Here is a 27853-nt window from a genome sequence, read left to right on the forward strand (position 1 = left end):
AAATATGCACTCATATACACTCATATGCAAAAAAAATGCCTTTTTCCCCCAGAAATGGCACTGCATTGTGAAAGGTATTGCACTACAACCTCTATAAAAAAAATGGAACTAATAAACACCAGACACAGCCCCTGGATAAGTGTTGACGTTCCTGGAAAAGAAGACCTTTATTTCTAATCTTGTATACCTGTAAGATTTATTTTTAACAAAAAATAAAAAATAATGGAAATGTATGTACTTGATAAAAGGTACACAGTTTTCTTTTCTTTTTATTATAAAATGTAATTTTTAGTAATGCATTCATATTTGAGGCTCTGGATGCACATTGTGAAATATTTAAATAAATTTTATTTGCCTGTGTTATACAGCAAGGTCTGTGCAATTTTACAGAAATCCATTAAAAGCTGAAAGAGACAAGATACAGCCTTAAGGTGCTTGTCTGTAATTTTTCTGAATATCGGAATAAAACAGAAGACAACCACTTATTTACAGCATTCTTTTGCATTATCACTCATATACAGCATATATAAAACAATAACATTTATTGCTACCTGTGTTACCCAAGTACCCACTTCATTTTTCCATCAGGAATATCTCTGATGACAGCACATGTGTGACCTAATACATAACTTGGAATCCACCCTTCAGCTGCAGGGCAGTCATCAGTTGCAGCTCGGAATACCAGAAACATGTTTTGTTGATTACTTGCCAAAATTTGAACAACTTCTCCTTGGTAGACATTGATCTCATCTTCCTTCACTGCTGTGTAATCATGTGTCACCAGCATTGTGGAGATATTGCTACATTTACTTTCAGTCTGAGGGCAGTAGACAAGAAAGGGGAAAAAAAATTACAATCAGTTATTGTCAATACATTATCAAACAAGTGCACTGTCTCAAATATAGCACATTTATTCAGTGAGAAGCTTCCAGCAAAGGTTTTGTACATGAAAAATACTTCATAATTAGATACTTGAACTACACATGAGTTAGATGTCCTGGGCCTAGGTCTTAATTCCTCATCAAGTAATAAGTAACTAGCCCATATTACTGCAGAACAATAAATGTTTCTACTTGTTAGTCTCTAAAAGTTATGAGGGAACAGAGAAAAGCTACTAAAAGAAATTAATGGAGTGTTACGCCCTTTTCCGTCAAACTGTTGAAGATACTTTTTAGCTATATCTTGCATGTGGCTTTCATAAAGAAAGGTTTCATAAGGGTTTTTGTTGATCTTTCCAGATTTTTAATGCACAAATTGAATATTTTATTTATTTAGGTTACGTATATAGCCAACATATTCCAGAGCACATTACACAAATTGTCATTATCCATTTCAGTCCATGCCCCTCACAGTCTTATTTCCCTCTCAGACACACACTAAGGGTACGTTCAGATGAGCGGAGTTACAGCGGATTTTACGCTGCAGATCTGCAGGTGAAGGACCTCTGTATGCTGCCTTCACATGGGCCTGCACGGAGAGGCAATATGCTGCTACGTGCAGACACACCGAAGCGATGTGCGAGTTGCCGTGCATGCGCGATGTACTCGCACACATCGTAGCCGCTCCCCCTGCTCTATAAGCTAGGCCGAGAGCTGCCGCGATGTGAGAGTATACTGCGCATGGCGACTCGCACATCGCAGTGTGTCTGCTCGTAGCGGCGTATTGCCGCAAAGAACAGGCATATGTAAAGGCAGCATACAGAGGTCCTTCAGCGGCGGATCCGCAGCAAAATACACGTGGAAAATGCGCTTGTCTAAACGTACCCTAAGGCTGGACAGCTGAATCTGGGCCCTGGTGCTTCAAGGCACATCTGCCCCATAAGGCACCAGTATTATAAATGGCACATAGGACCCTGTTGAAGATTTTGCATTGGGACCCAGAAGCTAAAAGTTATATTTTTAGGGGTAAAATGTGTGACCTTATTATATTCAGGGGAAGCAGAGGGACTTATTATTACATTCAGGGGCACAGTGTGTAGCACTATTATATTTTTGGGGACATTGTGTAGGACTATTATATTTGGGTGAATGGCAGTTTGAAGCACTATTAAATTCAGGAGAAAAGGGTTTAGAACTATTGTATTTGTGGACACAGTGTATGGCACTATAAAGGTGTTTATGTTAGTACAGAGAAAAAAATGTACTGTAAAAGGAAGGGACAAAAATGTCTAGGCAGCTCATTTGCTTAAACATGTAGTGGCCTTGAGTCTTTAGGGCAGACTGGGTAAAATGGAGGAAAACATTAACAGAATTTTTACAAAAATAGACTGTCACCTGTAAATTCTGGCACTGAATTCACTATAGTCTGCAGCAGGTTGATGTGTGGTACTATTCTTGTTTGTGAAACCTATTCTCATCTTAGATCCGGTCATTCTGAAAACTGCATTTGTATACAGGAGTTACAGGAGTTATAGAGGTTTTCCACACTAGACATTTATAACAATTCAACATTTAACCCCTAACACCTTAAGGATTCAGCCCATTTTCACCTTAACCCCTTGGGGACGGAGCCCATTTTGACCCCAAGGACGGGAGCATTTTTTGCAAATCTGACCACTGTTGCTTTAAGCATTAATAACTCTGGGATGCTTTTACTTATAAATTTGATTCCGAGAAAGTTTTTTCATGACATATTTTACTTTATGGTAGTGATAAATTTTCGTCGATACTTGCATAATTTCTTGGTGAAAAATGTAAAAATTTTATGAAAAATTAGAAAATTTATTTCCAAATAAATGATATACTGATTCACATATACAATATGTCTACTTTAAAGTTGACATGTTTTTACTTTCGGAACACATCAGAAGGCTTCAAAGTTCGGCAGCAATTTTACAATTTTTCACAGAATTTTCATAATCGGAATTTTTCAGAGACCAGTTCAGTTTTGAAGTGGATTTGAAGGGCTTTCATATTAGAAATACCCCACAAATGACCCATTATAAAAACTGCACCCCTCAATGTATCCAAAATGACAATCAGTAAGTTTGTTAACCCTTTAGCTGTTTCACAGGAATAGCAGCAAAGTGAAGGAGAAAATTCAAAATCTTCATTTTTTACACTCTCATGTTCTTGTAGACCCAGTTTTTGAATTTTTACAAGTGGTAATAGGAGAAAAAGCCCCCCAAAATTTGTAACCCAATTTCTCTTGAGTAAGGAAATACCTCATGTCTGGATGCCAAGTGTTCGGCGGGCACAGTAGAGGGCTCAGAAGGGAAGGAGCAACAATGGGATTTTGGAGAGTGAATTTGCTGAAATGGTTTTTTGGGGGGCATGTCACATTTAGAAAGCCCCTATGGTGCCAGAACAGCAGAAAACCCCACATGGCATACCATTTTGGAAAATACACCCCTCAAGGCACGTAACAAGGGGCCCAGTTAGCCTTAACACCCCACAGGTGTTTGACGACTTATCGTTACAATCGGATGTGTAAATATAAATGTGTAAATATAAAAAAAAAAAAAATGTTTTACTAAAGTGCAGTTTTTTCCCCAAATTTACCATTTTTACAAAGGGTAATGGATGAAAATGCCCCCCAAAATTTGTAACCCCATCTTTTCTGAGTATGGAAATACACCATGTTAGGACGTAAAATGCTCTGCGGGCGAAGCACAATGCTCAGAGGAGAAGGAGCGCCATTGAGCTTTTGGAAAGCAAATTCGTTTGGAATGGTAGTCAGGGGCCATGTGCATCTACAAAGCCCCCTGTGGTGCCAGAAAAGGTGACCCCCCCAACATGTGACCCCATTTTGGAAACTACATCCCTCACAGAATTTAATAAGGGGTGCAGTGAGTATTTACACCCCACTGGCGTTTGACAGATCTTTGGAACAGTGGGCTGTGCAGATGAAAAATAAAATTTTTCATTTTCACGGACCACTGTTCCAAAAATCTGTCAGACACCTGTGGGGCGTAAATGCTCACTGCACTCCTTAATACATTACATGAGGGGTGTAGTTTCCAAAATGAGGTCACATGTGGGGGGGGGGTCCATTGTTCTGGCACTATGGGGGCTTTGTAAACACGCGTGGCCTTCAATTCCGGACATATTTTCTCTTCAAAATTCCAACGGCGCTCCTCCTCTTCTGAGCATTGTAGTTCGCCTGCAGAGCACTTTACATCCACATTTGGGGTATTTTCTTACTCAGAAGAAATGGGGTTACAAATTTTGGGGGGCTTTTTTTTTCCTATTTTCCCTTGTGAAAATGAAAAATTTAGGGAAACACCAGCACTTTAGTGAAAAAAAATTTCCTATCCAAATTTTAGGAAAATTTGTCAAACACCTGTGGGGTGTTGTCCCATTCCGTGAGGGGTGTAGTTTCCAAAATGGGGTCACATGTGGGTATTTATGTTTTTGCGTTTATGTCAGAACCGCTGTAAAATCAGCCACCCCTGTGCAAATCACCAATTTAGGCCTCAAATGTACATGGTGCACTCTCACTCCTGAGCCTTGTTGTGCACCCGCAGAGCATTTTACGTCCACATATGGGGTATTTCCGTACTCAGGAGAAATTGCGTTGGGTGTCTTTTTTTTTCCCTTTTACTGCTTGTGAAAATAAAAAGTATGGGGCAACACCAGCATGTTAGTGTAAATTTTTTTAATTTTTTTTACACTAACAAGCTGGTGTAGCCCCCAACTTGTCCTTTTCATAAGGGGTAAAAGGAGAAAAAGCCCCCCAAAATTTCTAGTGCAATTTCTCCCGAGTACGGAAATACCCCATATGTGGCCCTAATCTGTTTCCTTGAAATACGACAGGGCTCCGAAGTGAGAGAGCGCCATGCGCATTTGAGGACTAAATTAGGGATTGCATAGGGGTGGACATAGGGGTATTCTACGCCAGTGATTCCCAAACAGGGTGCCTCCAACTGTTGCAAAACTCCCAGCATGCCAGGACAGTCAGTGGCTGTCCGGAAATGCTGGGAGTTGTTGTTTTGCAACATCTGGAGGCTCCGTTTTGGAAACACTGCCATACAATATGTTTTTTATTTTTATTGGGGGGGACAGTGTAAGGGGGTGTATATGTAGTGCTTTACCCTTTATTATGTCTAGTGTAGTGTAGTGTATTTAGGGTACATTCGCACTGGCGTGTTACGGTGAGTTTCCCACTAGGAGTTTGCGCTGCGGCGAAAAATTTGCTGTGATACACTGCCACAAGTACAGTTTAATCATCTCTATAATTAATAAGGTTCCTCTGGTTGCTATTGATTTTAATCATGTTTTTAATGATGTGACACGGTTTGCATTATGGACTTGTAATCTGCACGTTTGATATCACTATTGATGTAACACCTTTTTATAATGTCACATTATTATTTGTACACTGTACCTTAATTGCACCTTATTTTGTCATTAATTGATTTTACTGCTGCTGTGTATAAAAGACACCTTAGTTCTGTTAGTTGCTTGAGAAAGATCCTGGAGAGGATTGAAATGTCACTGCTCTTTTCACATTTTTTGGGATGGAATACATTTTCACTTTTTCATTCTAAGGAGTGCTGCACTGGCTTTCATTTGTTATGTATACACAATAGCGGAGTACCCGTCATTGCCTGTTTTTTCTTCCTAATCTTTGTTGGGGAGGAAAATCAACAAAGGAGGAAGCTTTCGATTTCATATACCGTCCTCATATATTGTTGTCATATCCCTTCCTCCTAACCCGTCCTCCTAGCCCGACCTCCTATTTCGTCCTCATATCCCGACCCGTAATATGTGTACCAGGTATTGAAATATCTCCAGCCGTACAGAAGTTATGTGGGAACATACATTTCCAATTGATGAGCATGGGACTTTAAACAAAAACCCTGACCCTCACAAATGGGTGTAGTTAAGGGTTAAATTAACTATCCTATATTTTAAGTGGACATATAGGTAACATGTGACCAAGTATTATTGAAATATCTCCAGCCGTTTGGAAGTTATGCAGTAACATATTTCCCATAGACTTGTATGGGACTTTAAACAAAAACCCTGACCCTGGCAAATGGGGGTGAGTAAGGGTTAAATCACCTATCCTATGTTTGTTGTTGACATATGAGTAACATGTGTGCCAAGTTTCATGTTAATATCTTTAGCCGTTTGGACGTGATGCTGGAACATATACACACACTTTGAGTATTATATATATATACTAGCTGAGTACCCGGCGTTGCCCGGTTTTTCCTTTCTCATCCTTGTTGGGCAGGAAAATCAACAAAAGGAGGAAGCTTTTGACTTCATATCCCATCCCCATATATTGTTGTCATGTCCTAACCCCATATCCCGTCCTCCTATCCCGACCTCATATCCAGACCTGTAATATGTGTACCGGGTATTGAAATATCTCCAGCCGTACAGAAGTTATGTGAGAACATACATTTCCCAATGTTTTGCATGGGACTTTAACCCCTTAAGGACCGGGGTTTTTTCCGTTTTTGCATTTTCGTTTTTTGCTCCTTGCCTTTAAAAAATCATAACTCTTTCAATTTTGCACCTAAAAATCCATATGATGGCTTATTTTTTGCGCCACCAATTCTACTTTGTAATGACGTCAGTCATTTTGCCCAAAAATCTACGGTGAAACGGGAAAAAAAATCATTGTGCGACAAAATTGAAAAAAAAACGCTGTTTTGTAACTTTTGGGGGCTTCCGTTTCTACGTAGTACATTTTTCGGTAAAAATGACACCTGATATTTATTCTGTAGGTCCATACGATTAAAAAGATACCCTACTTATATAGGTTTAATTTTGTCGGACTTCTGGAAAAAATCATAACTACATGCAGGAAAATTAATACGTTTAAAATTGTCATCTTCTGACCCCTATAACTTTTTTATTTTTCCGTGTATGGGGCGGTATGAGGGCTCATTTTTTGCGCCGTGATCTGAAGTTTTTATCGGTACCATTTTTGCATTGATAGGACTTATTGATCGCTTTTTATTCATTTTTAAATGATATAAAAAGTGACCAAAAATGCACTATTTTGGACATTGGAATTTTTTTGCGCACACGCCATTGACCGAGCGGTTTAATTAATTATATATTTTTATAATTCGGACATTTCCGCACGCGGTGATACCATATATGTATATTTTTATTTACACTGTGTTTTTTTTTTTATTGGAAAAGGGGGGTGATTCAAACTTTTAATAGGGGAGGGGTTAAATGATCTTTATTCACTTTTTTTTTTCACTTTTTTTTTGCAGTGTTATAGGTCCCATAGGGACCTATAACACTGCACACACTGATCTTCTATGTTGATCACTGGTTTCTCATAAGAAACCAGTGATCAACGATTCTGCCGCATGACTGCTCATGCCTGGATCTCAGGCACTGAGCAGTTATTCGGCGATCGGACTTTAGGCAGGAAGGCAGGAAGGGGCCCTCCCGCTGTCCTGTCAGCTGTTCGGGATGCCGCGATTAGCCGCGGCTATCCCGAACAGCCCGACTGAGCTAGCCGGGAACTTTCACTTTCACTTTTAGCCGCGCGGCTCAGCTCTGAGCGCGCGGCTAAAGGGTTAATAGCGCGCGGCGCCGCTTCACTATGACGCCGGGCCCGCCGTAATATGACGCGGGGTTACTGTGTAACCCCGCGTTATATCAGAAGAGCAGGACCAAGGACGTACCGGTACGTCCTTGGTCCTTAAGGGGTTAAACAAAAACCCCGACCCTCACAAATGGGGGTAGTTAAGGGTTAAATTAACTATCCTATATTTTAAGAGGACATATAAGTAACATGTGACCAAGTATTACTGAAATATCTCCAGCTGTTTGGAAGTTATGCAGTAACATATATTTCCCATAGAGTTGCATGGGACTTTAAACATAAACCCTGCCCCTGGCAAATGGGGGTGAGTAAGGGTTAAATTACCTATCCTGTGTTTGTTGTTGACCTATAAGTAACATGTGTACCAGGTTTCCTGGTAATATCTTTAGCCGTTTGGACGTTTTTGTGGAACATACATACATACATACACACATTGAGTTTTATATCTATACTAGCTGAGTACCCGGAGTTGCCCGGTTTTTCCTTCCTAATCCTTGTTGGGGAGGAAAATAAACAAAGGAGGAAGCTTTTGACTTCATATCTCGTTTTTTGTAAGAACTGCACACAAACTTAATTTCAATCTGAAATCTACCACAGCTCCTAGCTATTTCAGCAGGGCAAATATGGAAGCCAAAGATGCACCCAGATTTTTAGAGATGTGAGTGCCTCAAGAAAAATCTGACATGATCTTACACTGGCAGGGTTTTACCTAAGATCAACGTATTAAGGCTTAGTAAATCCCACAAAAATTTGACCTGGATCTGATCAAATAATGTGAACCACCTTTTCATTGTCCAAGTCTGGAGTGTATATCACTGTTCCTCCCCACAAATGTCTTCCTTTTATTATATAGCTTGTGTGTTTCATCCCTTTTCCAATATATATATATATATATACACACTAGCTGAGTACCCGGCGTTGCCCAATTTTTCCTACCTAATCTTTGTTGGGGAGGAAAATCAATAAAGGAGGAAGCTTTTGACTTCATATCCCGTCCTCATAAATTGTTGTTATATCCCAACCCCATATCCCATCCTCAAATCTCAACTTCACATCCCGTCCTCATATCCCGCCCTCCTATCCCGACCTCATATCCTGATTTGTGATGAAGATACTGTAAAGGGGTGTGGCTTAGTGGGACTGGGCGTGATTTTCAAGCCAGACCGATGCACAAAAAGGGTAGAGAATATAAGGGGTGGGGCTTAAAATGTGGGTGTATATTTGTGAGATGGGGTGTGACACATTCACCAGGAGATGCAGAGTGGAGCTTGTGGAGTAAGGTACTGGAAGTCCCATATACTTGGAACTTGACACAAAAAACCCATCTTTTATATAAGGGTGTAGATAGTGGTTAATTTAACTATCATATCTTTTTATCTGACATATAAGTAATATGTGTACCAGGTATTATTGAAATATCTCCAGCCGTATGGAAGTTATGTGGGAACATACATTTCCCATTGATGTGCATGGAACTTTAAACAAAAACCTCGACCCTCACAAATGGGCTAGTTAAAGGGGTACTCCGGTGAAAACCTTTTTTCTTTTAAATCAACTGGTGGCAGAAAGTTAAACATATTTGTAAATTACTAATATTAAAAAATCTTAATCCTTCCAGTACTTATTAGCTGCTGAATGCTACAGAGGAAATTCCTTTCTCTTTTGGAACACTGATGACATCACGAGCACAGTGCTCTCTGCTGACATCTCTGTCCATTTTTGCAACCATGCATAGCAGATGTATGCTAAGGGCAGCATGGTGGCTCAGTGGTTAGCACTGCTGCCTTTCAGTGCTGGGGACTTGGGTTCAAATCCCACTAAGGACAACAATAAATAAAGCGTTATTATTATAATAACGTCAGCAGAGAGAACTGTGCTTGTGATGTCATCAGAGAGCATTCCAAAAAGAAAAGAATTTCCTCTGTAGTATTCAGCAGCTAATAAGTACAGGAAGGATGAAGATTTTTTAATAGAAGTACCGTATTTATCGGGGTATACCACGCACCGGCCTATAACACGCACCCTCATTTTACCAAGGATATTTGGGTAAAAAAAGTTTTTTACCCAAATATCCATGGTAAAATGAGGGTGCGTGTGTGCGCGTGTATACCCCGATACACCCCCAGGAAAGGCAGGGGGGGAGAGAGGCCATCGCTGCCCGCTTCTCTCCCCCTGCCTTTCCTGGGGTCTAGAGCGCTGCTGCCGGCCCTTCTCTCCCCCTGGCTCCCCCCTGACAGCCAGGGGGAGAGAAGGGGCAGCGGCACCCATTGCCGGGCAGCGGCACCCATTGCCGGCGTCGCTGCCCCGTTGCCTCCCCCCATCCCCGGTGGCATAATTACCTGGGTCGGGTCCACGCTGCTGCAGGCCTCCGGCACGCGTCCCCTGCGTCGTTGCTATGCACGGCGCGGCGTACTGACGTCATGCATAGCAACGACGCGGGGGCCACACGCCGGAGGCCTGCAGCAGCGCGGACCCGACCCAGGTAATTATGCCACCGGGGATGGGGGGAGGCAATGGGGCAGCGACGCCAGCAATGGGTGCCGCTGCCCCTTCTCTCCCCCTGGCTGTCGGCGCCGTTGCCCCGATAGTCAGGGGGACAGAACGAGCAGCGGCGCCGATAGCCAGGGGGAGAGAAGGGCCGGCAGCAGCGCTCTAGACCCCAGGAAAGGCAGGGGGAGAGAAGCGGGCAGCGACGGCCTCTCTCCCCCTGCCTTTCCTGGGGGTGTATCGGCGTATAACACGCACATAGACTTTAGGCTAAAAATTTTAGGATAAATACGGTAATTTACAAATATGTTTAACTTTCTGCCACCAGTTGATTTAAAAGAAAAACGGTTTTCACCGGAGTACCCCTTTAAGGGTTAAATTAACTATCATATATTTTAAGTGGACATAAAAGTAACATGTGACCAAGCATTATCGAAATATCTCCAGCTGAGCAGCAATTCACCATTCATTGTCTATGGAGCATCAAAAGAGAGCTGGCTGACACTTATTCCCTATCCTTAGGAGAAGTTAATTTAACTCTTAATACCCCTTTAGCCTAGCATGTTATTGGCACTATGAGGGAGATTTATCAATACCTTTGTAGAGGAAAAGTTGACTAGTTCATGATAGCAACCAATCAGCTTGCTTCTTTCATTTCTTGAAAAGGCTTCTGAAAAATGAAAGAAGCAATCTGATTGGTTGCTATGGGCAACTGGTCAACTTTTCCCCTGCACAGGTTTTGATAAATCTTCCTCCTTGTTTATGCAGTGAGTTTGGTTCTGGTACTGTTCCTACATGCTAGGCTTGGTCCGAGTATTGTATGCACACATTAATCTAAATCTATATCTTATACTATATCTATACCATATCTGTAAACTAAACTTTTATATGAAGTGGGTTAAGTAGGAAGAGGGAGCTCACTAGGCACTGTTAGCACTAACGTTCTCACCGGGAGCCATAAAAACACTGCTTCTCATGTGTGGGGTGCTATTTAGTCAAAGTCCAATGCAAACTCCAAGTAAAGAGATTGGAAAAAATGCACTCACCACACAAATAGTGCTCTTCCTCTGCACCGTTCTTTATTGAGAAAACTTGGTTGCGTAGTATACAACCAGATCAGCAGACCGGAAGAAACGTCCTAGTGACATGAAACAGCCTGTCGTCTGTTTTCTCCTCCCCTGCACAAGCACCCATATCCCTTGCTGTATTCCGCTGATCTGGCTGTATACTACGTGACCAAATTTTCTCAAAGAATGGTGCAGATGAACAGCACTATTTGTGTGTTGAGTGCATTCTTTCAATCTCTTTATTTGGAGTTTATATAAAGTGGGTTTGACAAAAAGCTCACTAACCCAATATTGAACAATTAAAAATCATGATGTCAACAGAAATGATTTCAAAGTTAGTTAACAGGCTCTTGGTAAATGACACATCACCGTTATAATAGTTTTAGGCACTCAAAAAATATTTTTGTTTTCATATCAACTGGTGCCATTAAGTTTTGTAAATTACTTTTATTAAAAGTACTAGCAGGATAAAGATTTGTAAATTACTTTTATTAAAAAATCTTTATCCTGCTAGTACTTTTCAGCTGCTATATGCTCCACATGAAGTTGAGAAGTTCTTTTCAGTCTGACCACAGTGCTGTCTGCTGACACCTCTGTCCATGTCAGGGACTGCCTGGAGCAGGAGAGGTTTACTATGGGGATTTGCTCCTTCTCTGGACAGTTACCGACACAGACAGAGGTGTCAGCAGAGAGCACTGTGGTTAGACTGAAAAGAACAACTCAACTTCCTCTGTAGTATAAAGCAGCTGATAAGTACTGGAAGGATTAAGATTTTTTTTAATAGAAGTAATTTACAAATCTGTTTAACTTTCTGGAGCCAAATTGTTTCCCCCCCCCGTAGTACCCTTTTAAATACCAAGTCCACTTTAACCTTAAAGGACCAAGCCATTTTTTGCTAATCTGACCTGTGTGACTTTAAGCATTAACCCCTTAATGACGCAGGACGTAAATGTACGTCCTGGTGAGGTGGTAATTAACGCACCAGGACGTTCATTTACGTCCTAAGCATAACCACGAGCATCAGAGCGATGCCCGGATCATGCGCGGCAGGTCCCGGCTGCTGATCGCAGCCAGGGGCCCGCCCCCGGATGTCTGCCATTAACCCCTCAGATGCCGTGATCAATACAGATCACGGCATCTGCAGCATCGCGGTCACTACAATGGATGATCGGATCGCCCGAAGCGCTGCCGCGGCGATCCGATCATCCAGAACGGCAGACGGAGGTCCCCCCACCTGGCTCTGCTGCCTTCCCGGCGTCTTCTGCTCTGATCTGCCTTCCCGCAGACCAGAGCAGAAGATGACCGATAATGCTGATCTGTGCTGTGTCCTATACATAGCACTGAACAGTATTAGCAATCAAGTGATTGCTATAAATAGTCCCCTCTGGGGGCCATTAACCTGTTGGGGACGAAGGGCGTATGGATACGCCCTTGCGTCCTGGTACTTAAGGACGAAGGGCGTATCCATACGCCCATGGGAATTTCGGTCCCCGCCGCGTGCCGGGCGGGGACTGGGGTGACTGCTGATATCTATCAGCAGGCACCCCGCGCAAATGCCCAGGGGGGTCATTGACCCCCCCATGTCGGCGATCAGCGCAAATCACAAGTGAATTCAAACTTGCGATTTGCGCCGATACCGGGTCACTACGGGTCTATGGTGACCCGGAATAGAAGGGGGATCGAGGTTGTCGAAAAAAACATGATCCCCCTGAAGGCATAGGAGTGAGGTGGCAGGGGTGCCACCCCTCCTATCCCTGCTATTGGTGATCTAGACGCGACCACCAATAGCAGATCGGGGGAGGAAGGGTTTACTTTCGTTTCCCCATTATGCCCACCCACAATAGGGGGGGCAGAATGGGGAAACGAAGGGGACCAGCACCGAAGATCCACTTACCCCTCCGGAGGCTGCGACGACGGTGATCTGCGGGCGGCGTGCGGCAGAAGAGGACGGCTCCCTGGATCCTACGGAAGCCGGTACGGTCTGAGACTGTAGCGGTCTGAGACTGTAGCCCTCCAGATGTTGCAAAACTACAACTCCCAGCATGCCCAGACAGCTGGTTGGGCATGCTGGAATATGTAGTATTGTAACAGCTGGAGGGCTGCAGTTTGAGAACACTATACAGTGGTCTCTAAACTGTATCCCTCCAGATCTTTGCTGTCTGGGCATGCTGGGATTTGTAGTTTTGCAACAGCTGGAGGGTCACAGTTTGCTGATCATTGTAAAGCGGTCTATAATCTGTAGCCCTCCAGAGGTTGCAAAACTGCAAATACCAGCATGCCCAAACAGCAAACAGCTGTCTCAGCATGCTGGGAGTTGTAGTTGCGTAACCTCCAGCTGTTGCAAAACTACATCTCCCAGCATGCCCTTCGGCGATTAGTACATGCTGGGAGTTGTAGTTTTGCAACAGCTGGAGGCACACTGGTTGAAAAATACTGAGTTAGGTAACAGAACCAAACTGAAGGTTTTCCAACCAGTGTGCCTCCAGCTGTTGCAAAAGTACAACTCCCAGCATGCATGGTCTGTCAGTACATGCTGGGAGTTGTGGTTTTGAAACAGGTGGAGGTTTGCCCCCCCCCCCCCCCCCCCATGTGAACGTAGAGGGTACATTCACACAGGCAGGTTTACAGTAAGTTTCCTGCTTCAAGTTTGGTCTGCGGCAAATTTTTCGACGCAGCTCAAACTCCTAGCAGGAAACTCACCTTAACACGCCAATGCGAATGTACCCTAAAAACACTACACTACACTAACACATATTAAAGAGTAAAAAACTACATATACACCCCCTTACACTGTCCCCCCCAATAAAAATGAAAAACGTATTGTACGGCAGTGTTTCCAAAACGGAGCCTCCAGCTGTTGCAAAACAACAACTCCCAGCATTTCTTGACAGCCACTGACTGTCCAGGCATGCTAGAAGTTAAGCAACAGCTGGAGGCACTCTGTTTCGGAATCACTGGCGTAGAATACCCCTATGTCCACCCCTATGCAATTCCTAATCCAGTCCTCAAATGCGCATGGCGCTCTCTAATTTTGGAACCCTGTCGTATTTCAAGGAAACAGTTTAGGGCCACATATTTCCGTAATCAGGGGAAATTGCACTAAAAATTTTGGGGGGCTTTTTCTCCTTTTACCCCTTATGAAAAGGAAAAGTTGGGGGCTACACCAGCCTGTTAGTTCAAAAAAAAAAGTAAAGGAAAGGAAAAAAAGCCCCCCAAAATTAGTAACGCAATTTCTCCTGAGTATGGAAATACCCCATATGTGGGCGTAAAATGCTCTGTGGACGCACAACAAGGCTCAGGAGTGAGAGCGCACTATGTACATTTGAGGCCTAAATTGGTGATTTGCACAAGGGTGGCTGATTTTACAGTGGTTCTGACATAAACGCAAAAACATAGATACCCACATGTGACCCCATTTTGGAAACTACCCCCCCCACGGAACGTAACAAGGGGTATAGTGAGCCTGAACACCCCACAGGTGTTTGACGAATTTTCATTAAACTTGGATGGGAAAATGAAAAAAAAAATGTTTTCACTAAAATGCTGGTGTTGCCATAAATTTTTCATTTTCACAAGGGAAAATAGGAAAAAAGCCCCACAAAATTTGTAACCCCATTTCTTAAGAACATACCCCATATGTGGATGTAAAGTGCTCTTCTGGCGCACTACAATGCTCAGAAGAGAAGGAGCGCAATTGGGATTCTGAAGAGAAAATGTGTCTGGAATTGAAGGCCACATGAGTTTACAAAGCCCCCATAGTGCCAGAACAATGGACCCCCCCATGTGACCCCATTTTGGAAACTACATCCCTCTTGTAGTGTATTAAGGGGTACAGTGAGCATTTACACTCCACAGGTGTCTGACAGATTTTTGGAACAGTGGTCCGTGAAAATGAAAAATTTTACTTTTCATTTGCACAGTCCACTGTTCCAAAGATCTGTCAAATGCCAGTGGGGTGTAAATACTCACTTCACCCCTTATTAAATTCTGTGAGGGGTGTAGTTTCCAAAATGGGGTCACATGAGTTCTGGCAACACGGGGGGCTTTGTAAACGCACATGACCCCTGACTACCATTCCAAACGAATTCTCTTTCCAAAAGCTCAATGGCGCTCCTTCTCTTCTGAGCATTGTAGTTCGCCCGTAGAGCATTTTACGTCCTAACATGGGGTATTTCCATACTCAGAAGAGATGGGGTTACAAATTTTGGGGGGCATTCTCTCCCATAACCCTTTGTAAAAATGGTAAATTTGGGGAAAAACTGCACTTTAGTGAAAACATTTTTTTTACATTTACACATCCGATTTTAACGAAAACTCGTCAAACACCTGCGTGGTGTTAAGGCTCACTGGACTCCTTGTTACGTGCCTTGAGGGGTGTATTTTCCAAAATGGTATGCCATGTGGGGTTTTCTGCTGTTCTGGCACCATAGGGGCTTCCTAAATGTGACATGCCCCCCCAAAAACCATTTCAGCAAAATTCACTCTCCAAAATCCCATTGTTGCTCCTTCCCTTCTGAGCCCTCTACTGCGCCCGCTGAACACTTGACATACACATGAGGCATTTCCTTACTCGAGAGAAATTGGGTTACAGATTTTGGGGGGCTTTTTCTCCAATACCACTTGTAAAAATTCAAAAACTGGGTCTACAAGAACATGCGAGTGTAAAAAATTAAGATTTTGAATTTTCTCCTTCACTTTGCTGCTATTCCTGTGAAACAGCTAAAGGGTTAACAAACTTACTGAATGTCATTTTGGATACTTGGGTGATGGGTGCAGTTTTTATAATTGGGTCATTTGTGGGGTATTTCTCATTTGAAGGCCCTTCAAATCCACTTCAAAACTGAACTGGTCCCTGAAAAATTCCGATTTAGAAAATTTTGTGAAAAATTGGAAAATTGCTGCTGAACTTTGAAGCCCTCTGATGTCTTCCAAAAGTAAAAACATGTCAACTTTATGATGCAAACATAAAGTAGACATATTGTATATGTGAATCAATATATCATTTATTTGGAATTTCTATTTCCCTTACAAGCAGAGAGCTTCAAAGTTAGAAAAATGCAACATTTTCTAATTTTTCATCAAATTTTGGAATTTTTCACAAAGAAATGATGCAAATATCGACAAAAATTTACCACTACCATAAAGTCGAATGTGTGATGAAAAAACAATCTCGGAATCAAATTTATAAGTAAAAGCATCCCAGAGTTATTAATGCTTAAAGTGACAGTGGTCAGATTTGCAAAAAATGCTCCCGTCCTTAGGGTCATAATGGGCTCCGTCCCCAAGGGATTAAAGTGTAAAGATAAAAGTAAAAAAAGTAAAGTAAAGTAAAAAAAATGAGAAAAACCCCGTTCCCCAATAAAAACGTAAATTGTCCCAATTTCCCTATTTCACCTCCAAAAAGTGTTAAAAAAAATATTTTATATACATATTTTGTATCACCGCGTGCGTAAAGATCTGAACTATTAAAATAAAATGTTAATGATACAGTACCATGAACAGCGTGAACGTAAAAATAAAAAAAGTCCAAAATAGATGCTTTTTTATAACATTTTATTTAAGCAAATATGGTATCAATAAAAAGTACAGATCACGGCACAAAAAATGAGCCCTCATACCACAGCTTATACGGAAAAATGAACAAGTTATAGGTTTTCAAAATAGGGGGATTTTAAACGTACTAATTTGGTTAAAAAGTTTGCGATTTTTTTTCAAGCGCAACAGTAATAGAAAAGTATGTTATCATGGGTATCATTTTAATTGTATTGACCCAAAGAATAAAGAACACGTCATGGTTTTGGTTGCGCCATACATTTTATGGTAAAATGAGTGATGGCATTACAACGGACAACTGGTCGCGCAAAAAACAAGCCCTGTGGATGAAAACATGAAAGAGTTATGATTTTTTGAAGGCAAGGAGGAAAAAATTAAAACGTAAAAATTTAATTGTCTGCGTCCTTAAGGGGTTAATAAGTCTGGGAAGCTTTTACTTATCATTGTGATTCAGAGATAGTTTTTCGTGACATATTCTACTTTAAGACAGTGGTAAATTTTCATCCATATTTGCATAATTTCTTTGTGAAAAATTCAAAAATGTCATGGAAATTTGGAAAATGTAGCATTTCTCCAACTTTGAAACTTGAAATTTGCTTGTAAGGAAAATGGATGTGCCAAATAAATAATATATTGAATCACATATTCAATATATCTTCTTTATGTTGGCATCATAAAGTTGACAGGTTTTTACTTTTTGAAGATATTACAGGGCTTCAAAGTATAGCAGCAATTTTCCAAATTTTCACCAAAAATTCAAAAATCTGAATTTTTCAGGGACCAGTTAAGTTTGGAGTGGATTTGAGGGACATTTCTGTAAGAAATATAGAAACTGCACCCCTCAAAGTACTCAGAATCACATTCAGAAAGTTTGTTAAACATTTGTTACTGCAAAGTATCCATTTTTTACACTAACATGTTCTTGTAGCCCTATTTTTTTTATTTTGTAACCCCATTTCTTCTGAGTATGGAAATACCTCATATGTAGGCACTACAGGGCTCAGAAGAGAAGAAGCAAAATTTGGCTTTTAGAGAGAATTTCGTTGAAATGGTTTTTGGGGGGCATATCGCATTTAGGAAGCCCGCGCATGGTGCACGAACAGCAAAAAAAACCAAAACAAAAAAAAAACACATGGCACACTATTTGAGAAATTACACCCACTCATCGAACGTAACAAGGGGTACAGTAAGCATTAACACCCCACAGGTGTTTGATGAACTTTTGTAAAATTTGGACTTTTACAAAATTTAGTTTTTTTTACACTAAAATGCTAGTGTTACCCCAATTTGTTTTCACAAGGGGTAATGGGAGAAATTGGGTTACAAATTGTGTAGGGATTTTTCTCCTGAGTATGGAAATACAATCATATATGGAGTAACATGCTGTGCAGGCACACAACAAGGCTCAGAAGTTCTAGAGCTCTGTTCACATTTGAGGCCAATGACATATCAGTAGCTGACTGTACATTATACACATTCAGAGGGGGGGGGGGGGGGGGGGGGATTTAATTTATTTTCCAGGAATGAATGAGGTGTAGTTTGTGAACAATGAAAATTGCTATTTTCATACTGATGTGCCAATTATGTACCCAGAATGATGACCCAGAGCATTGCCAAAAGTAAAATTTGTGCCTGCCCCAAACCCTATGCTCTGAATCATCATTCTGGGAACACCCAACATGCGACCCCAAATTGTAGCCTGAAAATATGACAGGGTTCATGAGTGAGAACTCTGTTCACATTTGAGGCCTATGTTTCTTACTGACATATCTGTAGCTGACGGTTACATACAGAGGAAAATACAAAACACACCTACATGTGACCCCATTACAGAAAGTACTCCCCCTGGTATAGGTGTATAGGGGTGATGTGGACATTTGAAATGGACGGGTGTTTCATACATTTATTTTCCAAGAATGGATGAAGTGTAGTTTGTGAAAAAACTAAAATTGCAATTTTCCTAATTATATGCCAATTATGAACCAGAGCATAGCCAAAAGTAAATATTATGCTCACCCCAAACCCTATGCTTCGATTCATTATACTGGGAATGTTTAATGTGTGGCCATCCCTAAACTGTTGCCTGTAAATATGACAGTGCTCAGGGGGTGGGGGGTCTAGAGAGCACTGTGCACATTTCAGGTAACTTGCAAACCCAAAATGCAAGTGACTTGGTGACCCATGACTCATTTTTGAAAAACAAAACAAGAGGTGTTATCAGGGGTATTATGTGAACATTTTTTTTTTGGGGGGGGGGGTTGGGTTTAAAATTTGGAAGACAATGTACTGTGGACAGGTACATTGGGGTCAAATAAAGGGAAATTAAAATGGGGTAAGAGGATTATAAATTTAGTACTCTATGGTAGTGTGGTAGTCCCTGAAGCAATCTTTAATGCAAAGTCCCGGATGGAGTGGTGGAGTCCTTCCTTCCTTATTCCCCTCCTGTTTTTTCTGGGACCGTTCTTTCTTTTAAGTGTGGGGGGATCTCACCTGGAAAGTGTTGGCCTGGGACGATCCGGGGGCCTACAGTTCCAGAGGTACTCCGGCCCGCTCTTTCCCAGTTGCCAAAGATCAGGGCCTTAAGGACTTCCTCTTGGAACTGAAGGAATGTCCCTGTGTTGTCAGTGTACTTAGACAGTACAAAAGAGTTGTACATTGCAACCTGTTGTACATTAACCCCTTAAGGACTTAGCCCTTTTTCACCTTAAGGACTCGGACGTTATTTGCAATTCTGACCACTGTCACTTTAAACATTAATAACTCTGGAATGCTTTTAGTTATCATTCTGATTCAGGGATTGCTTTTTTGTGACATATTCTACTTTAACATAGTGGCAAAATTTTGTGGTAACTTGCATCCTTTCTTGGTGAAAATCCCAAAATTTGATGAAAAATTAGAAAATTTTGCATTTTTCTAACTTTGAAGCTCTCTCCTTGTAAGGAAAATGGATATTCAAAAAAAAAAAAATTTTTATTCACATATACAATATGTCCACTTTATGTTTGCATCATAAAATTGACGTGTTTTTACTTTTGGAAGACATCAGAGGGCTTCAAAGTTCAGCAGCAATTTTCCAATTTTTCACAAAATTTCCAAACTCACTATTTTTCAGGGACCAATTCAGGTTTGAAGTGGATTTGAAGGGTCTTCATCTTAGAAATACCCCATAAATGACCCCATTATAAAAACTACACCCCCCAAAGTATTCAAAATGACATTCAGTCAGCGTTTTAACCCATTAGGTGTTTCACAGGAATAGCAGCAAAGAGAAGGAGAAAATTCACAATCTTCATTTTTTACACTCGCATGTTCTTGTAGACCCAATTTTTTAATTTTTACAAGGGGTAAAAGGAGAAAATGTATACTTATATTTGTAGCCAATTTCTCTCGAGTAAGGACATACCTCATATGTCTATGTAAAGTGTTCGGCGGGCGCAGTAGAGGGCTCAGAAGCGAAGGAGCGACAAGGGGATTTTGGAGAGTACATTTTTCTGAAATGGTTTTTGGGAGGCATGTTGCATTTAGCAAAATTTGGTCTCACCCGCGGTAAACCGGCCAACGAATCAGGGCGATCGTGAGGTGGCACCAGTGCCACCTCACCCCTGCTGGCTATGGCTGATCAGCCAGTAATTCCGGGTCACTGGAGACCCAATTGACTCGGAATCGCCGCAGATCGCTGGACTGAATTGTCCAGCGATCTGCGGCCATCGCCGACATGGGGGGGGGGGCATAATGACCCCCCTTGGTGATATGCCGGGATGCCTGCTGAACGATTTCAGCAGGCATCCGGCTCCGGTCCCCAACCGGCTAGCGGTGGGGACCGGAATTCCCACGGGCGTATGGATACGCCCTGCGTCCTTAAGGACTCGGAATGCAGGGCGTATCCATATGCCCTGCGTCCTGAAGAGGTTAAGGGGTTAAAGAAAACGCTAAACATTGTCCATTATGAATGCGGCCTTTTTCAAAATACCTTTTTCTTTTACGCCCAAGTTCACACCATCATTGTATGAGAGCAATGAAAATAAAATCTGTGCTGGATCCCTTACACACTGGACATTAATAGCACCCAATAAGACACCCATTGACATCATTGGGGTCTATTAGGTTTCAGTAATGGTAACTGGTAATGGCAATGTATTCCAGCTCACTCCTGTATGTGTGCCAGGACTGGACTTGGACACATCCACATTATATTCTCAATAAAGAAGTTCCATTTTAACGAGTCAGCGCTGGACATTCTATTCTTTTGAGTAATGGTATCTGGAATTTTAGTGCATGCTGCATTATTCTGTCCAGGATTTTTGATGGAACGTCCAACGTACAAGTGAACAAAGACTGTTTGTACAGTGTTTGCCAGTAGATAGAAATGATAGAAACTTAAGACTTCTCAATAGTTCTCCCTTTTTAATGGCTAAGCAACGTAACCTTGAAAGACTGCAACTTGTTTTTGGTAAAAATAGCTAGTTAGTTCCGACTTCCATAATGATTTTCAACTGGGTGAAAACCCTACCTATAATAAAAGCATTATGAAGACAAAATTCCAGTTCAAACATACCAATAAAAAGGGCTCATATCTCCTGTTAAGTCTCTAATCCCATATCTTCTTAAAAAAAATAAAAAAAAAAATATATATATATATATATATATATATATATATCTTTTTAACAATAGATAACACCGCAAAAGTATGTTTGAAAAAAGGTCCACTTAACCTCCTTATATTGATACATGTTATTTAAACGTTCAAACTTTTTCATATTTTGATTTACCTAAGTTAATGACCGGAAATGACTAAGAGTGACTAAATGACATACTGTAATTAATAGATTAGTAGTAATAAACTAATTTATACATTATTGTAATGTAATAAAATTACAATACTAGATTGATTGAAATCAGAGGAAAAGAGAAAAAAAACAGTAGTCTAAATTATAAACAGGCATCCAGAGGATGAACAAGGGCAAGAGTCTATTCATAGGCTGGTGCAAGAAAAGAATATGATGAAAAAGAAAAATAAGTGATTATTTCAAATTAGAAAAGCACAGTAGATCCAGAGGTTAGTAAAGTGTAATCCAGTAGCATAGATTTTCAGAGGGCTTAAAAAAGGGATGGAGCTCAGCTCTTACCCTATTACTTTGAGTAGTGTGAATTGTCTGCTCACTCGTGGAGGAGCAGGTGCTGAAGCGATCTGAGTCCTTGAAGTGTATGTGATGTCTTGGACCCTTGCGTTGCAGGAAATCACTGTGCCTGGGAAAAACACCAGAGCCTGGGATGCTAGCAGGATTTACTTGTACTGTGCTCCAAAAAGAGCCTTTATGAAGAGGGCTCCTGGGTATAGAAGCTTCCTTGCCAAAAGACAATGGAAAATTAGATGAAACATGAGCGTTGAGAGATGTTTCAGCACTGATATTTGGCTTTTTACAATTTTAGGCAACTGCCCATGGGTTTTATCTTAATTATATTTGCTAAACCATCAATCAACTTTTACTTGGTTTAATATTTCTTTATCATATAAATTTTCTCCGCATTTGGAATAATGTTGGCTGCTGTTTGCAAAACCTAAATAGATACATGACTTAAAACAAATACATGACAAATAGACATACCTGATGATTTGTCTGTTTCTGACATAACAGATGGGGAAACCAAAAGTGGAGAATAATGTCTAACTGGCTGGGGTATTCGAGATGGCCTCATTCTTCCAGAGAAACCAAGTCCAGTTGAATTTAAAGGACCAGAGGAATTGTTTCCACCATTAAGATTGTTTCCATCAGTGTGGTTCTTGTGGTAGTCCGCTGGAGATGCCAAGGCTAAACAAAAGAAAACATTTTAAAAATGCTACAGTACAGAATATCATACACCTGAAAAACAAATAACAACAGGGGTTAGTTTAACAAAAATATTGGACATTGAGTAAAAGAATGTAGGACCCAGAGCCCACCCAATTTACACAGTTTTACATGTTTTATCATGATATGGTATTTAGCAGCGTATAACACGCACTGGTGTATAACACACACTCATTTTAGCAAGGAAATCTGAGGGAAAAAAAATAATTTGGAAACTTGAAAAAGAAAAAAACTCTGTTCATTGCCATGTTCTGACCCCTATAACTTTTTAAAATGTTTCCATCTATGAAATTGTAATAGGGTTTATTTTTTGCCCCACGACGGATTTATGTATGTCTGGCTTTTTGATCACTTTTTATTTTTTCTGTGATGTGAGGAGACCAAAATTCAGCAATTTTGAGGTTTGGAATTTTTTTGCATTTACGCCGTTCACTGTGCAGAATAAGTAACATCATTGTTTAATAATTTGGACACAGAGATACCAAATATGTTTTCTAACCCCTTAAAGACAATGGACGTAAATGTACGTCATGGTGCCGTGGTACTTAACGCACCACAGCGTACATTTACGCTCCGTCATGACCGCGAGCACCGGGCAGGTGCTCGCATCATGCGCGGCAGGTCCCGGCTGCTATCAGATGCCATGATCAATACAGATCACGGCATCTGCGGCAGTGCGGTACTTTGAATGAATGGTCAAAATCACCTGCAGCGCTGCCGCGGGGATTGTATCATCCAGCATGGCAGCCGGAGGTCCCCTCACATGGCTCCGGCCGTCTCCCGGGGTCTTCTGCTCTGGTCTGAGATCGAGCAGACCAGAGCAGAAAATCACCGATAACACTGATCAATGCTATAGCACTGAACAGTATTAGCAATCAAATGATAGCTATAGATGGTCCCCTATGGGGATTATTAAAGTGTAAAAATTTAAGTAAAAAAAGAAAAGTAAAAAAAATTTGAAAAATCCCCTCCCCCCAATAAAAATTTAAAATGTCCTTTTTTCCCATTTCACCTCCATAAAGTGTAAAAAAAATAAAATGTATACACATATTTGGAATCGCCGCCTGCGTAAATGTCCAAACTATTAAAATATAATGTTATTGATCCTGTACGGTGAACGGCGTGAACGTAAAAAAAAAAAAAGCAACATTTTTTTTGTCACATTTTATAAAAAAATAAATAATAAAAAAAATGAATAAAAGTTTATATATACAAATGTGGTATCAATAAAAAGTACAGATCATGGCGCAAAAAATCAGCCCTAATACCACCGCTTATACGGAACAATGAAAAAGTCATCAAACTAGGATTTTTTACATACTAATTTGGTTAAAAAGTTTGCGTTAAAAATTTGGTTAAAAAGTTTATTTTTTTTAAGCGCAACAATAATAGAAAAGTATATAATCATGGGTATCATTTTAATTGTATTGACCCACATAATAAAGAACACGTCATCTTTACCATAAATTGTACAGCGTGAAAACGAAACCTTTCAAAATTTACTAAATTGCGTTTTCTTTTTAATTTCCCCACACAAATAGTATTTTTTTGGTTGCACCATACATTTTATGGTAAAATGAGTGATGTTATTATGTAGGACAACTGGCCGCGCAAAAAACAAGCCCTCATACTAGTCTATGGATGAAAATATAAAAGTTACGATTTTTAGAAGTCGAGGAGGAAAAAACTAATTGGCCTGGTCCTTACGGTCAAAATGGGCTTGGTTAAAGTGTTTTACTTAAAAATAAATGGGAATGGGGGGGGGGGGGGTGGTAATTAAAATTTTTTCCAGTACTTATCAGCTGCTGTATGCTCTACAGGAAGTTCTTTTATTTTTTAATAGTTTTTTCTGACTGACACAGTGCTCTCTGCTGACACCTCTGTCCATGTCAGGAACTGTCCAGAGCAGGATAGGTTTGCTATATTCCCCACAGAAAGAACCTTCTATGGAGAATACATCAGCTGATAAATACTGGAAGGATTAAGATTTTAAATAGAAGTAATTTACAAATCTTTAAAACTTTCTGGCACCAGTTGATAAAAAAAATAAAAAAATAAATGTTTTCCACCAGAGTGGAATCACAGAGCTGGGGAAGACACCGAGGACCGGGTAAGTCGCTGAGCTTCCCCAACAAAACATGGTTTCCCCGCGATTACATCGCAGGAGGCGATGGGGCTACTAGACACCAGGGAATATCGGACGCAGCTCTAATATCCATAATTACTGGCAGATGTCAGCTGCTGATAGCAGCGGTCATCTGCCAGTTATGATGCGGACCTGACTTGCGGGCCCACATCATGTTCCCTTCAACCGACCCATGACATACATGTATGTCAAATCTGATATTAACTTAACAGGTACATATCCCTGTAATCACAAAAAATGCCTATGTTGCCCAATGATCGATACAGGTTCCAATATTTTTTTCTCGAGTAATGAAAATAAAAAGGTGAAATATGAAATAAAGTATTATCATAATTGTGGCAGTTCATATGCTGTATATTTACTAACTTGTGTCTGTGGTCTACAATACGTGGGCCGCACGGTGCAAACCTTGCGGTCCCGTATGAATAAGCACAGATTTAATGTGCAGCATAGGTTTATGTTGCATAGTGTATCTCGACACTTGACACAAACACAATAGTAATATAAAATCTTTAAAACTCACAATTATTGAAACAATTTCCCCACTAACTAGGAATAGGTTCAAGAGACTCAAACAGAGAATCCTTCTGGATCTTCACTCTGGGTTCTCTGGCCCCAGGAGGGTTAAATGAGACCATTGAAATGGGAAACAAGTCATTTCCCTCTATGGCCATAATCCTTTGTTTCATATTTACAATTATTATTCCTTATTCTTACACATTTTTTATTCCCTATTTTCAATTCAATCAACACTCCTCAGTATTATTCTTGTTTTCATATTTATTTTGTTTTTATTATTATTTTTATTTATTTTCATTTTTATTCCTTTATTTCATTTTTATTATTTTTAGCATTTTTTCATTTTCACATTTTTATATTTTTTATATTTATGCATTTTCATTTACATTTATTTTTATTCACATTTATTTTAATTTTATTTTTTACTTTTATTTTCATATATATCATTATTATCTTCTTTACTTAATATTTTGATTCATCATTCCTTTCCTTACTGATCATTTGCATTATTATACATGTTTTTAGGCATGATTATGATTATCACTATTTTTACATATGATTATACATAATTCCTTCTATAAAAATTCTCTTTGTTATTCAAATTAATCCGTTCATAATACATATGGGATGGTTCCCAGCAATTTTAGTTGAATATACTTACAACGTTGTGATAGGTTCCCTGGGAGGGTATAGGTTTTTTAAGCCTTTCCTTTCCGCATGTGACTATTTGGTCCGATATGTGTGTCAGTTTTATCCGATATATATATCGGTATTGCACGATTATGGTACTGCATATTCTCAAGATGAAGGGTGTTACAGTGGTTATGTGTTTTTATATAAATATATTTTCATTCCTGTTTTTATTCTCTGTGTTTATGTAACTCTTTGTCTACATTATGATAATACTTTATATATATATTTTTTATGATCTACATTTTAATTTTCGTTTATATTTTGATATAATTGCTTGCCCTTCAGGTGCTGACAGGCCCTGAAAGGGTTAATATGACAAGTGTATATATAGTGTGTTGTGAACTCACCTAACCATGCCTGATGAAGCAGCTGTGCTATGAAACGTGTTGCATTATGGGTGAATAAACGTTTTTTGTCTTACTACCTGGTCGTTGAGCGCCCTTGTATCCCGTCTACAACTTGGAGTTCTACTGTTTGTTATGACGTACATGTATGTCATGGGTTGGGAAGGAGTTAATTCTAGGTGGTGAAGGGGGTTAATTTTATATACCATCAGCATTCTACATGTGTTGATGCCAGAGCCAGAGGGCTTTCGTCACCCGGTTCCTGGCATAAGAGAGATGCGCGAGAGAGCTGTGCAGATGAAGCCTGTGCATCTCCTCACGGCGGGTTACATGCCGGAACCAGCATATGACATGCAGTATCTGCATATAACACGCAGGTAGGGTTTCAGCAGCAAATTTAAGTTTTAAAAACGTGTGTGTTTTTGGCAATAAATATATGGTAAAGGTGTTAGTAACATTCCAGTGGCTCATCTCTCCAAGCTCCAGTACTGCCCTGCTATAACAGGACTCAACACTGTCATATTGTCTTAAAAATCATGTTATAATTATAACGGTCCAACAGAACATGAATCAAACAGAAATAGATGAGGGCTTAAAGGCTTTGACAAACTTTTGGAACAAATGTGTAAGTAGAAGTGTAGAATTCTTGTGTAAAGTTAACCCCATAACCCACATTTTGGTTGAACTCAATGTTTTTTTTTTTTATTATTTTTTTTTAACTGGAAGTATGCCACTGTCCCTGCTGAAAGGAAAATATTTGAGTGGCTGCAACTTACTTGGTCAAAATTAGCCTTCAACATTCAGATTTTCTCTGCAGCATCTTCAATTTAAGGGTAATTTACACCTACAGAATCTGCTGCTGATCTTGATACTCATTGACATTTATAGGTAGCAAAATCAGCTTCACAAAATATGCAGCAGATCCTATACATGTGACTGTACCCTGAAAGTGGTTGTCTCTAATCAGGCAACAATGTTCTTCTAGTTTATTATTGCTACTAACATAACATTATAATTTTGGGATGTAACCTGGCAATAGCATTGTTTATCACTACTTTTATGATGAAAATGCCATTCCCAAATAACCTACAGCTGTACATTTAAACTGATATACAAGGTCGTAAAAATACAAAAAAGCATAGGAATGGAATGTCATTCTGGCAATACTATTTAAGAAGACTACTTCCTTCTATTTTCCATGATAACCTTTATATGTAATTGTCATCATAGTTATATCAAGCCATACAGGTCCTGCACATCTTAATGTATTTTCTCTTAAGACATGGAATATAAAATGCCAGTCTTTAGTTCCCCAAAATTCCTTTCACCTAACATTTTATCCCCCGTCACGATTTTCTGCTCTATTTGGTGGCACCTTTTGCATCAGTTTTTCATCCATTAGTATGAAAATGTAGCCGCCTACAGTCTCCCGCAGCCGGGACTACTACTACTCCCATCATGGAACCGACTGATTTCCATGATGGGAGTAGTAGTTCCCCGGCTGCGGGAGTCTGCCGGCAGCTGGGGAGACTACAGTAGGGCTTGTACTACTACCCCAATCATGGGACAGAGTCTGTTACATGTTGGGGGTTGTAGTACAGGGGGTCAGAGATTGATTGCACCGGGTCTGACTTCTAGGAACTGATGCCAACAGAAGTTATTAACCAGTGGAGC

General features: G+C 40.3%; 1 protein-coding gene across 4 annotated transcripts in view; it reads right to left on the reverse strand.

The window, feature by feature from the left end:
* Positions 1 to 235: 235 nt before the first annotated feature.
* The window catches only part of TRIO (trio Rho guanine nucleotide exchange factor), a 748009-nt gene continuing 720391 nt past the window's right edge, over positions 236 to 27853 (reverse strand). The window contains exons 50-52 of one of the 4 annotated variants that reach the window (XM_056520137.1): positions 22235 to 22438; positions 21755 to 21969; positions 236 to 817 (exon numbers count right to left, since the gene is read on the reverse strand). In XM_056520137.1, coding sequence (XP_056376112.1) covers positions 557 to 817; positions 21755 to 21969; positions 22235 to 22438 — 680 coding nt within the window. In that variant the 3' untranslated portion in view covers positions 236 to 556. Of the gene's footprint in view, positions 818 to 2202; positions 2380 to 21754; positions 21974 to 22234; positions 22439 to 27853 lie in introns of those variants that run through there. The other 3 variants (XM_056520138.1, XM_056520140.1, XM_056520139.1) reach the window with 3 other exon arrangements.

The sequence above is a fragment of the Hyla sarda genome, chromosome 5, assembly GCF_029499605.1.
Source record: "Hyla sarda isolate aHylSar1 chromosome 5, aHylSar1.hap1, whole genome shotgun sequence".
NCBI lineage: Eukaryota > Metazoa > Chordata > Amphibia > Anura > Hylidae > Hyla > Hyla sarda.